General features: G+C 45.8%; 1 protein-coding gene across 1 annotated transcript in view; it reads left to right on the forward strand.

The window, feature by feature from the left end:
- Positions 1-981: 981 nt before the first annotated feature.
- The window catches only part of ptk7b (protein tyrosine kinase 7b), a 67,778-nt gene continuing 55,719 nt past the window's right edge, over positions 982-13,040 (forward strand). The window contains exon 1 of the mRNA XM_079280681.1: positions 982-1,515. Coding sequence (XP_079136807.1) covers positions 1,404-1,515 — 112 coding nt within the window. The 5' untranslated portion in view covers positions 982-1,403. The remainder of the gene's footprint in view (positions 1,516-13,040) is intronic.

Raw genomic sequence — 13,040 nt, forward strand, 5'->3', positions numbered from 1 at the left:
CAAACTCTTAAATGTACAGAATGTGCTGCTTTGCAGCTGGTTGAGATATGATATAGTGTCAACATACCCACAGGAACTATAGAGGTATAATACAGAGAAAATCATAGATAAGGGAATTAACATAATATACAATAAAACATGATAAACACATATAGATTGTAATACTGTTGCTTGAAATAGGTAACGTCACAGTGAACTGACAATGGATTTCTTTTTCTTAAAGAGCTAATCCTATATTTTTTACAATTAATCTACATGTAACAAAATGTATTAAATTAAATTATGCTGGACTTGATTTTTAAAGAGTTTAAATTTTTGCACGACATGAAAGTGTTCTATGTGCAGTTGAAGTAAACAGTGATCAGGTTGAACCAGGGGGTCGCAGTGTTGTATGGCTTATCCCAGGTTCGGTACGGGCACCGGAAGCTGCACTTCAGGAGAATTAACCGACCTGAATTCCCCACATTGATACAGGATGTTGGATGTTTTCATTTCAAAATAAAAAACATTTGGTGTACGGAACCATTAAAATTGTCGAGGTCAATTGACATTACAACGCCAACATATAAGTGAAAACGATGTGAGTAGAAACGTACTTGCTTATGAAAGTTATGAAATTACAACTCATAACGTTACTTGTGAAAAAAATATAGTGGGGTAAAGAAATAAGATCATCAGACAGATACATAACGCGCATCTATGAAAATACAGTATATTAAGTTGAGTCTGCTCAAAAAAGATGACTTAGGCTGGAAGTTTAATAAAGACTTTTACGCCGCAAATTATCTTTTTCTAGAGAAAACATGGAAGAAATCACACGTTCTAACATTTATTTTGAAAGTCCTCACAGGAACTCACGTGTATTGTTTCGGCCCACTTGATGCTGGTGTAAAAAAATCACACAGGCGAGTGAGAGGAAGGCAAGTTGGAAACACCGCGGAGCGAAACTCCCTCTTGTTGCAGACTGAACTGGCCCCGGCGGTTGGCGGCTCTGGACGCAGGCAGACGGCGGCTACACACACCGGCTTGTAATGAACCAAAGCGGCCTAAATTCACATCAGCCCCTCCGTACCTCACGCTACCTGGAAGTTTAAACTTTGCTTCAAACTTTCGGCGGGTCCGAACTCGTTAAGTCGTGTCGCCTGTCTGGCCCGTAACACAGAGGCGTCCGTCCACCACATGTTTCTCCGGCTTGTTCCTGCTACTTTCCAAAACAACCAGGTGAGCGGGCCGTCTGGCTTCCCCGGAGACCTGCGCAGGTAACGGGGGTTGGTCTACCTGCACGCACACGGTGACGCGCGGATCTCTTTTTGTCGGTCCACTTTCGCCCCCACGGCTCTCCACGTAGCGAACGGAGAACAGAGCAGAACCGGGGAACCGCCGAGCGTCAACCAGGACGGTTCATGGATCTACCGAGAGAGCGCGAGACCCGGGGGATGGAAGGCAGGATAAGCCCCGCAGCGATTACCCGGAGAAAACCACCGATGTACCTCGTCGGTATCATCTGCCTCCAAGGTTGGTAACAAGCTACTGTACACTTCAAACACACTGTACGCATACACTTCATTTATTTCAGTCATTCAGAGGCTGTAGGAAGAAAACTACAACCACTGCGGACCACGACATTGACCTCCATGCTTCTCTTCGGGGCTGTTGTTGGCTTTAAGTTAGTCCTCTCTGCTCACTGCCTGTGAGAGACATAACAGAAACACGACAGCGAGGGAAAGCCACAGATACCGCTGCTTTTTGTCATTCACTACTTCAGAAATAACGATTTATGATGAAATTTAAAGTGTTTCAACTACATTAATTACATGTGTGGGGGTCAATGAGGAAGGGGGCACCCCTCCCCCATTGACCCCAGTTTGGGGGGGAAGACAAATTCAGGCCTCTGGCTCCAAAATTATTATTTCATCCAAAGGATTTAACTAGAAATGAGAAGAAGAAAAAACACCCAAACACAAACATGTCAATTCACATATTACTCTACTGCCACTGTGATTCAATTTGTACTCTGGAGAAGGGGAATGGTAGGTTTCCACTGTTGGCAAGCCTCGCCGTGTCATTATGTATTCCCTGGATCATACTCCCATTCTCACACAACACATTGGATGTGTGTGATTATCATATTCATAACTCTTGTTTGCATGTTTGAATGGCCTCCCTGAGCCCCAGTGTGGCATGCTTTATGGGTGCCATTCATATGCACGGCTTGGAGAGCAGTGCTGGGCGTCTGCCTGAGTGTTTTTTTCCCAACAAAGAAAGAAAAAGTAACACTCGCACGCGCACACATGTTGTGGAAGCATTTTAAAAGTTCATAACCTTCGGCCTGCAGAGTGAGAAGAAAGCCACGTAAGGATCTTTCCTGGTTTGGTGCGAGGAATGCTCTTATCGTGCCAGGGATCCGGCTCATTAACTCACCGCTCATCATGTCAAAACGGAGTCTGTTTTATCTGATCTCCACATGTGGACTGAGACGCAGACGAGCGTAGATTGTGTTTGTGCCCGGGCCATCAACACAGCCGCGATAGCCAGAGTGGCTGAAAAAATTCCTTTAAGTTGAAGTGTCCGTCTGTCCCCCCCCCCCCCCACCCTTCCAGGCTTCTCATGGTGCCCACTCTGGGATGAATGTGTCCTCTGTGTGCAGGGGAGACGGAGGCTGCTGCTGGTTTGTGTTTATAAGATTTAATGAATAGAGCCAAGCCAGGTACTGTCATGACAGTCCGCTTTAGAAAATGTCCTATTTTTACCAGGGCCCTCTCCGTGTGTCGAAACACTGCATAGGCCAGGAATGGTGGTGAATGAACATTTTCTTTTTTTTCTCTATATATATATATATATATATATATATATATTAATATTAGTTTACAGTAACGGTTCTGTTCTGCCGCCCCGGTCTTTTGGGGTTTTCTGTATCTTGATCTGGTTTCTCTTTGTGGGCCGACCGTCGGCGTGCGTCTGAAGCAGCTCCGAGTAGAAGATTTTAGAGGCGTGCAATCAAAATTTTGTGATGGAATTCAATAGTGGGTCCAGCTTTATTGACGCATTCCACTGCTTCTATTAGAAGGTCCATAAAGCCGATGTGCAGCATGCGTCCTCTTTCATCTGGAGAGCTGCTGTGAGCAGATACCATGAGGGTTGTTTGTTTTTTCGGGATGTTTTCTTGGCGTGCCCACTGCCCACCCGCCGCTGCTTCATTTTCAGATCCAGTACTCGAGTACTCGAGACCCGAGTACTCTTGATTCAGAGGGGATGAAAGGGTGACGCCCAGATAAACACCGGGGTGTGTTGTGTGGGTTGGAATCTGTCTGTTTACTGTCGGGTAGCTGTTTACAGTCCTGGGGCGGTCGAGCATCATCAAAAAGGGAAATCACACTGGTGGAATTGTTTTCGATCATATTTGAGTGGATTACAAAACAGCTCTTTTGTGCACAGCTGTTGAAGCATTAAACCACTATAACCACATTCATACGTCATTATGGTTTTATCATATTACAAGACAATGTTAAGGAACAATGTCTTTTTTTGTCTTTTAAACGCAGCCATCGGTGTTAATGATTTCAGCCCTGCTGTCTTGTGTTTTCCCACCACAGCGTTCCAGTGTGATGTCTTGTTTGTTTCACTGATGGTTCTGCTGAGGTTTGATATTCCATGAACATCTGTGCACAACATTGCAACATCGAATGTAATCCCAGACAGCGTGTTTTTATCTGGTATCCTGCTCTGTTGTGACGGAGGTGATTTGTGGCTGTAGTGGTTTTTAAGTATACCGCACTTTCCGGACTATAGAGTGCACCGGTATATAGGCCGCACCCGCCGATTTAAAAAAAAAAAAAAAAAAAAAAAAAAGGGATTGTACAAGCCACACTGGTCTATAAGCCGCAGGTGTCCCAGTTGAACAGCAAGATGCTTTTAACAGTACTAAAGTTGTCTTCTTCTCTGAACATCATAAGATGTCGCTAGCTTCTAAGCTAATTTTAACATTACGGCCAATGGGGAAATGCTAACCGCGATTAGCATTAGCGACTATAATATATATTCGTACATCTTTTCATGCAGACATACTTACAGACTAAGGTCTCTCAAGGCTACCAAACGGAAGAAGTAAAACGAAGCAGCGTGTCTTCTCATTAGAATCTAAAAGCAACGAGGCAATAACTGTTGTTGCTCGTAGCTCGTAGCTTCTGAATACCGTAGCTGTTGTGCTAGCAGCTAGCAGAGCTACGAGCAACAACAGGACTCAGGACAGCAGAGTTATATTGCAAACCAAGATGATTTATTTCTCTCACTCAAAAACACGCACACAAACACGCAATAACATCATCAGTTAGGTTTTTCTAAATGTGAACGTGCATCTTAAGGCTATAGCCAGACCAGCACTGGATTTATGAGGCCGGTATTAATATTGATCTTTGAGCATTTATAACAGCCTTTAAAAAAATGTAATCTTTTGATGTGGGTACCATTAAATTACTTCTTTTTTTTTTGAGAATTGTGATAAAGATGGATACATGTAGAGCAGAATATTTTACCATCCTCTGGACAAACTGTCATGGCGACACACATTTCTGTTTATTTACACTGAAGCAACAACCGGTCTGTTTTAAACTTCACCATTGTGTGAGGCTTCATACGGCCGTTACTGTAATCTGCCACGGCTGCTTCAAGGATAGCAAAGCGTTCTGCTCGACGGCGAAACAAAGCACGGAGCAGAAAAAGAAGAGCAGAATAATATACGATCCCTCGGTGTGTTTGTGCACATCAGAGTGTTTTGAGTGGTAGCACAAGCAGAGAGACTGGGGGATGATTTCTGAAGGTCCTCCACGGCTCTGGTTTCTGGTCATTTATCAGACCATGTTTATTCAGGTTTAGGTGAAGCCTTTTGAACTTGAGAGTCCTCTTCTGCTCTGCAGTTTGCACTCTCTCCATCGTGGAGGGCTCCTCTCCCCGGGGGAGGATCCTCTCGCTCTCTCGCTCGCTCTCTCTCTCTCTCTCTCTCTCTGAGGTCACACTCTCTCTCTGAGGTCACACTCATGGCCACCCAATATCTTAGTTTTGGGGTCTTGATGCTCCCGTCTCCTCGGTTCTCTGTCCTCCAGCTCATGACCCCAGAATTAATAATTGATATAGGTCTGCGATCTTTGAAGATGTTTAAGAGGAGCACGGTGCCTCTAAGACGCATCTCTGACTAAATTGAAAACATACGCTGTCATAAATGTACGTGACGTCTCAAAAACAAAGAGCACAGAAGAAATGAGGAAAAGCAAAGCTGCATGATTTAGAGTTTAAAAATACATGATTGTTTTTTTCTCCAATTCACTCTGCTTATTTTTCTCATGCCTAAAGTATATTGGTGGCGCAGCAGGGGGAAAAACTGGCTACATTTCAGCTTCATTTAATTTTTAGTTTCTGAAATGTGTTGATTGGAATCTTTTTAAAGAAGTCATGGATCAGCGGTTGCCAGAAGCAACACTCTCTGCCCCCCCGGCTCCTTGTCATCAATAAAGCCAAATGAACATGCAGGGCCCGAGCTACTCTCCTTAAATGATGATTGCTGCCCCTAATGACCCGTGCACTGGAGCTGCTGTGTGATTGTGCGCGCTGCCTCACGTGTTGGTGGTTTGTACTGGCTCTGGTTGGACCCTGTGGTTGTGATTGGGATCTCTTTGTGTTTTTTCCTTCTTCCCTGTTTCAGTCGGTCCGTGGGCCCTCGTGAGTGCCGGCCTCGTCTGGAGGGATCTCTGTTGTTAATTGACTCGGTGCCTGCACGGCTGGAGGAGCGGTTGGCCTGCACCCACCATCACCACCGCTGCTGACTTTGTGTTACGCTCAGCAGCGCTTTTTATCTTCTTTGTCTTTTATTTGTTCTGTGGCGTTTCCAATTACCTTCTGCCATGCTTCAGTAGGATAGTTTGCTAGAAGAGCTTTGTAATTTACCACGGCATAACTACTGAAATCACTTTTCAGTTTTGAAAAATACAAATGATCCCAGCCTTCTCTCAACATTGGTTGTTTTTTTAAAGTAAATGTCTGAAAGGAGCTCATAATTCAAACCGCATACGATGGCTGCAACAGTTAAGCGGCAGAAAACAAAACTGCCTTTTACATTTACGAGTTCAGCTTTGATGCTTTTCTTGCTGAACCTGAATTTATTTATTTATTTTGTACAGTCGGTCAGACAAAACAAGGCTTCTTAAGAAGAGACGATTCCTTGGCCAATGGGAAATTACACCAGACATGTTTCACTATTTTCGGACATTTTCTAGACGAAAATAGCTGATCGGCGATTAAAGTAGCCGTTGGTTGCTGCACTAGTGGTGAGTTTTATTCATGCAAGCAGCACGAAGATTTAGATGTAAGATTTAGTTTCCAGGTCTAAGCAGGAAACCTGGTCCCTGGTCCCACTGTCTTTGCGAGGATGTAACCAGGTGGAGCCGTTCAGTGGAGTCAGCGATCCTTCAGTAATGAGACATTATTGTCTTATCACATTCAGTTGCTGACATTTGCTGACCGTCTTTAACCTCAGCACGGTCGCATCTTCTGTTGCCGGATCGCTTATCTGCCATTAGCGATGCGCTATGGTTTCATGTTCCCTTTTTAAAATGATAAAATACAGATGTTATTATTGGTTCGCCGCTCAGATAGAACCCACCCGACAGTTTTAAATCCTTACGACAACTCCCCCCACGGGGCAGGTGTGGGGCCCTGGTGAGGGGGGGCGGGGGGGGGGGGGTACTCTCCTTCAGAGGGAAACCAAATCCCTGTTTTGTTCCCACGTCGGTCGGTGCCGAAGCATGCGCAGCGCTGCCACCGCATTCAAAACGCATCTGATCGAAACGTGCAGGAATGCCTAATTTTGGCGTCAGCCCATTTGGAGGGGGAGGGGGGGCGGTGCAGGAGATGAGAGGAGAAAGGCGTCTGGCATGCCATTGCATAATCCAAGCAGCCATTAACTCTTTGTGTCCTGAGGCTGAATGAACTCATCACAGCAACGGGCCACAAGCAGAGTGACACCAGGCAGCTCTCAATCAGACCTCGGCTCCTCCCCGCCACACCAGCAGGTTTAAACAGGCTGAAAGGGCCACTGGTGTTTAATGTGGGGGGGGGGGGGGTCCTACTGTGTTTGATCCTCTGATGAATGGGGTCAGCTGGCTACAACTGACCCCGCACAGGGCCCAGTTGTTGTTTGGAGAGAATATATTTACCTTCAGTAGTGTGCGTGTCCTCGTCGGTGCTGCTTTCTTGGAGTTAACTCTGTCCTGAACTCATTATGCCGCTCCGGGTTGCATTAGAGCTCAGAGGCCCGATCTGTCTTACCTCCCGGTCCTGGTACCTGGCTGAACCTGCGGAGCTCGGATGTACTCGGCATAATGTGTGAGGTAAGCTGGGGGCTTCCTCGGCTGTTGGCGCGGGGAGCCTGTGAATGTTTTGGAGCTTTCCGGTTCCTTTGAATCCTCCCTCATGCATTTTGGATGCGAACCAAGTGCGCGCACCACTGCTGGTGTTCTCCCAGGCTTCGGAGGAGCACAGTTCTTTCTTTTCAGTTGTTCTCACAAAAGAAGAACTTCCCACCACAACAACGTTTCTTGAAAGGGTTTCCTTTTGAAAGCTAGAAGAAAATGTTGACTTGTGTGATTGACAAACGGGGGCGGCTCATACTTCCTGCCTGGATCAAGTATATCTGTGCGAGCTGATGTAGAACACTAATTAACTGGAGGAAAAATAGAAAGCCAGATAAGACAACAAAATCTTCGCAAATTCAGTCACCAACTATTCATTGTTTTAGTGGACAAGAGTCATTCACTCATTCACTCAGTTTGTGCTCTTTAGCCTCATTAAACCAGCATTAAACGTCTGCTCTTTGCTGTTTGTGTCGTTCAGCGTGTATCTCACTACGTCCTTTGTTAGCGGTGTTAAAATGTTTCAGAGTGGATTTGTCCTTTTACTGCCTCCTTTTCACAATCGTACGTCCTTCTGCCGTTCGCCCTGTAATCAGCGTCTGACAGTGAAGCCGCTCGTTCACTCGATTTATTTATTGGCTACATAATCGGCCGGTGAAACCTCTGCTGACCCGAGGTCTGTTAACCCAGCCGTGGTGGATGATTACACATCTCCTCTCCTGCAGCCCAGCGGCATTAGCACATTATGGTTCGCATTGTTCTGCATTAGTAGACAGTAATTACCCGCAGCTGAGAGGGAAGCTCATTACACAGCCAGCGTTCAGTTTTTGTTTTTGTGGTTTTAATTATGTCAAACAACGCCAGCCTCTCCAGCTCCGTCTCCTCTCCGCTGCTGTACTCGCACTACATTTCACCTTCCTCTGCTCCTTTTCATTTTGTTCGTTCCAGTTTGGCAAACTGTGCCAACTGAATCCCTTTAAACCCCCCCCCCCCCCCGCACTCCTTTCTGCTGGCCTCCAGCTGAACCTCCCTCTGAGTCTTCGTTCAAACCAGACTTCAAAAAAAAAAAATTCTGACAGAGGGATGGCACAGCAGAGGCAGACTGAGTGGGTTCGCTGCATGAAGAGGCTTTTGGTAAAGCTGCACTTCTTCGCTCAGCGTTTGGGAGCTGAAATGAGCCCACATGGACATGAAAATGTTTTCATGTCCAAACAATTAGTCTGTCTCAGGACTCCGTGTCCTGTGACCGAAATGCCTTAAGAAGTCTGTTTTAATATTTTACAGCTCGGTGGAGAAAGTCTGTCTGTGGGGGTGTGTTTGGATGTTTTCACCGGTGCAACAAGAGGGTCAGTCCTGTAACATCTGCTACAGGAAGGTGCTTCCTGTTTGTCTTGCTTTATTCCCCTCCATCCTTCCACACAACTCTCTTATGGCGTATGAGGCCGCTCTTTATAGAAACAGATTTCATTGTGTGTGTCTTCAGTTCTTCATCAACACTACTCTGTTTAAGCCATTGACATGTTTATTCTGGGTTTCCATGGAGAATACACAGTCTGAAAGCTTCTTTTTTTTAAAAATATTTTACCCACTGCCAAGAAGGGGTTTTTTTACATTTAAATGTCCCGGTGTAAAGTTATCTGCATAGGCTGGAAAAGGATGGGTAAACACTAAATGTAGAACCAGGTTTTCTTTAAATACGTCACTAGGCAGCTTTCTGAGAGGATACCACTTTAATGCTCTGCTTACATGCTGTCTATACCTTCACTGTACCCTGTTGACTTCATTCTAATGAGTGAACCAACATAAGATAACGTGTAACAGACGGCCCACCTCGCCTGAAATAATTCATACCGAATAATAAGTCTACCTTAACATCAGGCTGCCAAATAGGGCTGCAAGTGTTGATTATGTTCTTAATAAATGTATGCTCTTTTGCTTTGCCTGGAAAAAAAAAATCTGCTCCCTGATTATTGTGGCAGTATGAATTATTGCTACAGTATCACTTTAGTTTGTCACTCCGCAGTAATCCGTTACTACCGGCCTAAGTCAACTACATCATGTATTTTGCCCTCAAGAAGCCCACACTGGTCGATCCGAGGACAAACGGGCCAAATAATACAAAAATGATACACGCCACCACAATGGGCTGCTCTGTGCAGGTGCAGCCTGCTAACACAGCTCTGTTGATCGGGGAGCATGGGACTGTGTTTCCTGTCCTTATCTCTGGAGGTGACGACGGATAGAAATGCCTGTGTTGTGTCTGACAATTGACAATGGTTCCCCCCCCCCTGTGCCCGAGGAAGCAGATATTCTGTTGTGGTTGTTTCCTCCTGGCGTTGCGTCAAAGCGGACGGGGATCTCCGCAGCGTCCTCCCTGCTCCACGCCATAGCTGTCACCACCGCTTTGTGTCGTCCTCTGGGTTACGGACCCAGACAGCGGGCCACGGCCTTGTCTTTCCTCACTGTGAACCATGCGGCCGGGGGTCTCTGCTCTCTGTGTGTACGTGTGTGTGTGTGTGTGTGTGTGTGTGTATGTATGTCTCTGTGTGTGGTCAGGATGGAGGGTAAAGGCTGCTGTCTCCCCGAGGATCTGGACAACAGCTTTGGCAGGAAAAGGTTTACGGCTGTTTGGCTGTTGACTTCCTGTGGTGTGTGGTTGGGGGGGGGGGTGCTTTCATTGCCTCCGGAATTCAAAAAAAATATTTGTGCTGACGCATGTGTTCGTGTGGTATACAATTGGGACTTGTGCACCTGTGGGCACATATGTCAGTCTTGTTTATAGAAAGTGCTTTTTTTTTAACGACGCACACACACACACACACACACACTCACACTCCTTTTCTATTCATTCATACGACTGCTCAGCCTTCACCCTGGGATACATTTTGTATTGAGTCCATGGCTGCAGGAGAAAATGCAACGCCTGCGATGCCGTCTGTTACAGACGAGATGATGGAGTTCTACACAGAAACGGACGGAGCCCTTTCTGCCGCTCGTGCTTCCTCTGCCCTCATTCAGAGATGCATTTCAGCCCGGTGCGTTTTTGCACCATGACTTCACCGGTCCTCTTTCATCTCTCCGTGGACGGTCTCCAGGCAGACGTCTTATTGCCTTTGTGTGTGTGTGTGTGTGTGTGTGCCCTCCCGTCCTGTCATTTGGCAGGAAGCAATGAAAAGGTTGCAGTGAAAGCTACACCCCTGCCTTCCCTGCAACCTCCCGGGCCCATAAAATGAGGTCAGATGACACACGAGCCCTGGGTTTTCTCTCTCTCTCTCTCTTCCTCGCTCTCCTTTTCTATTCCTCCCGCACGCTCTTTGAACGTTCGCTGCGACTTTGACGGTAGAAAAACTACAGTTCTGATGCAACCCCCCCCCCCCCCCCCCCCCAGTCTGCAGTCATGTTCGGCATTCCTCACGTGCAACAAAAGAATGTGTCCGCTGGCAGCGTTTCTCGATGTGTGCACCTTTTTGGATCTCGTAGAAAGGTTGCGACGACAACTTATTCGAAATAGAAAATAATTAACTTGATTAGAAAAGTCTTCCGATTTTCAGTCGGGGCCGAATATGACAACACCTCGGCGGAGAAGACGCTCGTCATTAATGAATCGAGCGCTGCTATTCATAGACACCGGCACACATGTCTCTCATCTCTCACAAGAGAGAGAGTTGGATGTCCTGCAGCTTTTCCTCCACCACTCCCTCTTTGTTTGATCTTTTTTTTTCTGGCACTGTAACTCTTTCTGAAACTCTGTGGCTGTTCAAAAGGCATTAAACATGAGCGAGTTCCCCAGTGCAAGGAAACGGTGAGAGGCGTTCACAGAATATGCGGAGTGTATGAAAGACCCGAGCCTCCCAGGGCCGTTGGCCCAGGTTCCCTCGGTAAAAACACTCACGTTCACAAACTCACACTTGCGTTAGTTCTTATTGTTTTGTAGAATCGAGTTACTTTGAGGTAAGTCCGTACGTTTCCTCAAGTCATAACTTTGTGCCTTATTTCTGGTTTACTTTGGAAATTTGACGATAGTATGTGAATGTTTATGGAAGGAAGGAAAAGTCACCAGTGCACTTGGGCTTTGTGTTTTCCGTTTGGTGAGACCACATCTGGCTATGAACAACTGTAATCAGTTTCATGCCTTCATTATGTTCTGAAGAGTTGGGAAGCAGATCAAGAAAAGCCCAAATATTAACTGGGAAGCGGGAGAGTTGCTTTTTTACATCCAAGGAGTTTCAACTTGGGTGAGGATTTTCTTTTTTCTTTCTCCCAAAGAACCAAGAAAACTGTATTTACATCTCCATGTAGTGTACAAGTCAGACATGAAGAACTGCGTTTTTGGATGCAGACGGTGTACTCAATAACTATTACAGCCGTGTGCTGTTGGTGTGTGAGTCCATAGAAAGCTTGGTTTTCTACATGGGTAATGTTGGCAGCTGGAGGACATCAGAGGGAGAGAGGTTAGAGGTTCACAGAGGAGCTGAGGTCACCAGATGGACTTTAACAAGCATTAACCCATCGAGGAAGAGACGCCGCTTTTAAGCCACTACAGATGGAAGTGTGAGCTCTCAACCGCGACCCTGTCGGCTCTAAAAGGTCAAGGGCGCGCCCAAGATCCGATGGCTCCTTTTTAAAGGTAACATTTTTTGACAATAGGTATTTGAATAGACGTCCTGCAGGTTTTTCTACAAAGGGAATACGATGCAACAACTCATTCCAGCTGTGAACTTGTGAACACGACCATTGGATGCGCTTTTTTTTGTTCCTCAAGGGAAGCACTTTTCAGTCGACACAGGACCGTCCTCAAGCAAGAACACTGTCTGTGGTGGAGCCAGTTACCTCCCTGACGACATGCAAGTGGCTGTGTGTTTGGGGAAAAAACGTCAAAGACGTCTGCCGGTCTGCCAGGGCTCCTTCTGGCGATCACCAACTTGATCCTGTGATCTCAGATCAGATTTTCTCTGTGGGTCAGGTGATTTATTTACTAAACGGCACTCTAAACCATAATGCATCTGTATTTGTGATGCATCTGATCCCAGCAAACTCAGCCTGGTGGGTGGAGGTAGTTGGCGGGTATTTTGAAGACTGTGAGGTTTCATTTTTACGCCTTCTGACACCATCGTAAACTTAACTCTAGTGCTTTGTGGTGGCAGGATCATAAATTATAGCACACATTTTTATGAATTTTTTTACAAGAGTTTGTTTGCTTGTTACAATTAAAAAGAGGATACCACTAAATATTCTCACAGCTCGCCTTCAAACAATAGAAATATAACCCCCCCCCCCCCCATTCACTATTCATATAGAAATTGCGTGCAGAGTCCTGCTAATACTGCTTTAGCTTGAGCTTAGTATTAGGCTGAGGCTTGTGTGTGAGGAACCTGGATTTGAGATTAGATAAATTCAGAGGCCTGGATTAACCCTGTAATTGTGGTAGTAACTGTAACCTGACACTCTTATGTATTGTTCGTTTGTTGATAACTGAATTTAGTGGAGACATTTCCATTTGCACAGCTTTTATGAGCCGTAGATGATTGACTGCCCTCGTACTGAGTCGGTCTTCAACACTTTTTTCCCCCTGGGTATATATGCCTGCAAGGAAAGCGCTGTACAGGATCTCTTTTTTTAAGGTCTGTTTCTATGAATGAA

The sequence above is a fragment of the Melanostigma gelatinosum genome (assembly GCF_949748355.1).
Source record: "Melanostigma gelatinosum genome assembly, chromosome: 12".
Taxonomy (NCBI): domain Eukaryota; kingdom Metazoa; phylum Chordata; class Actinopteri; order Perciformes; family Zoarcidae; genus Melanostigma; species Melanostigma gelatinosum.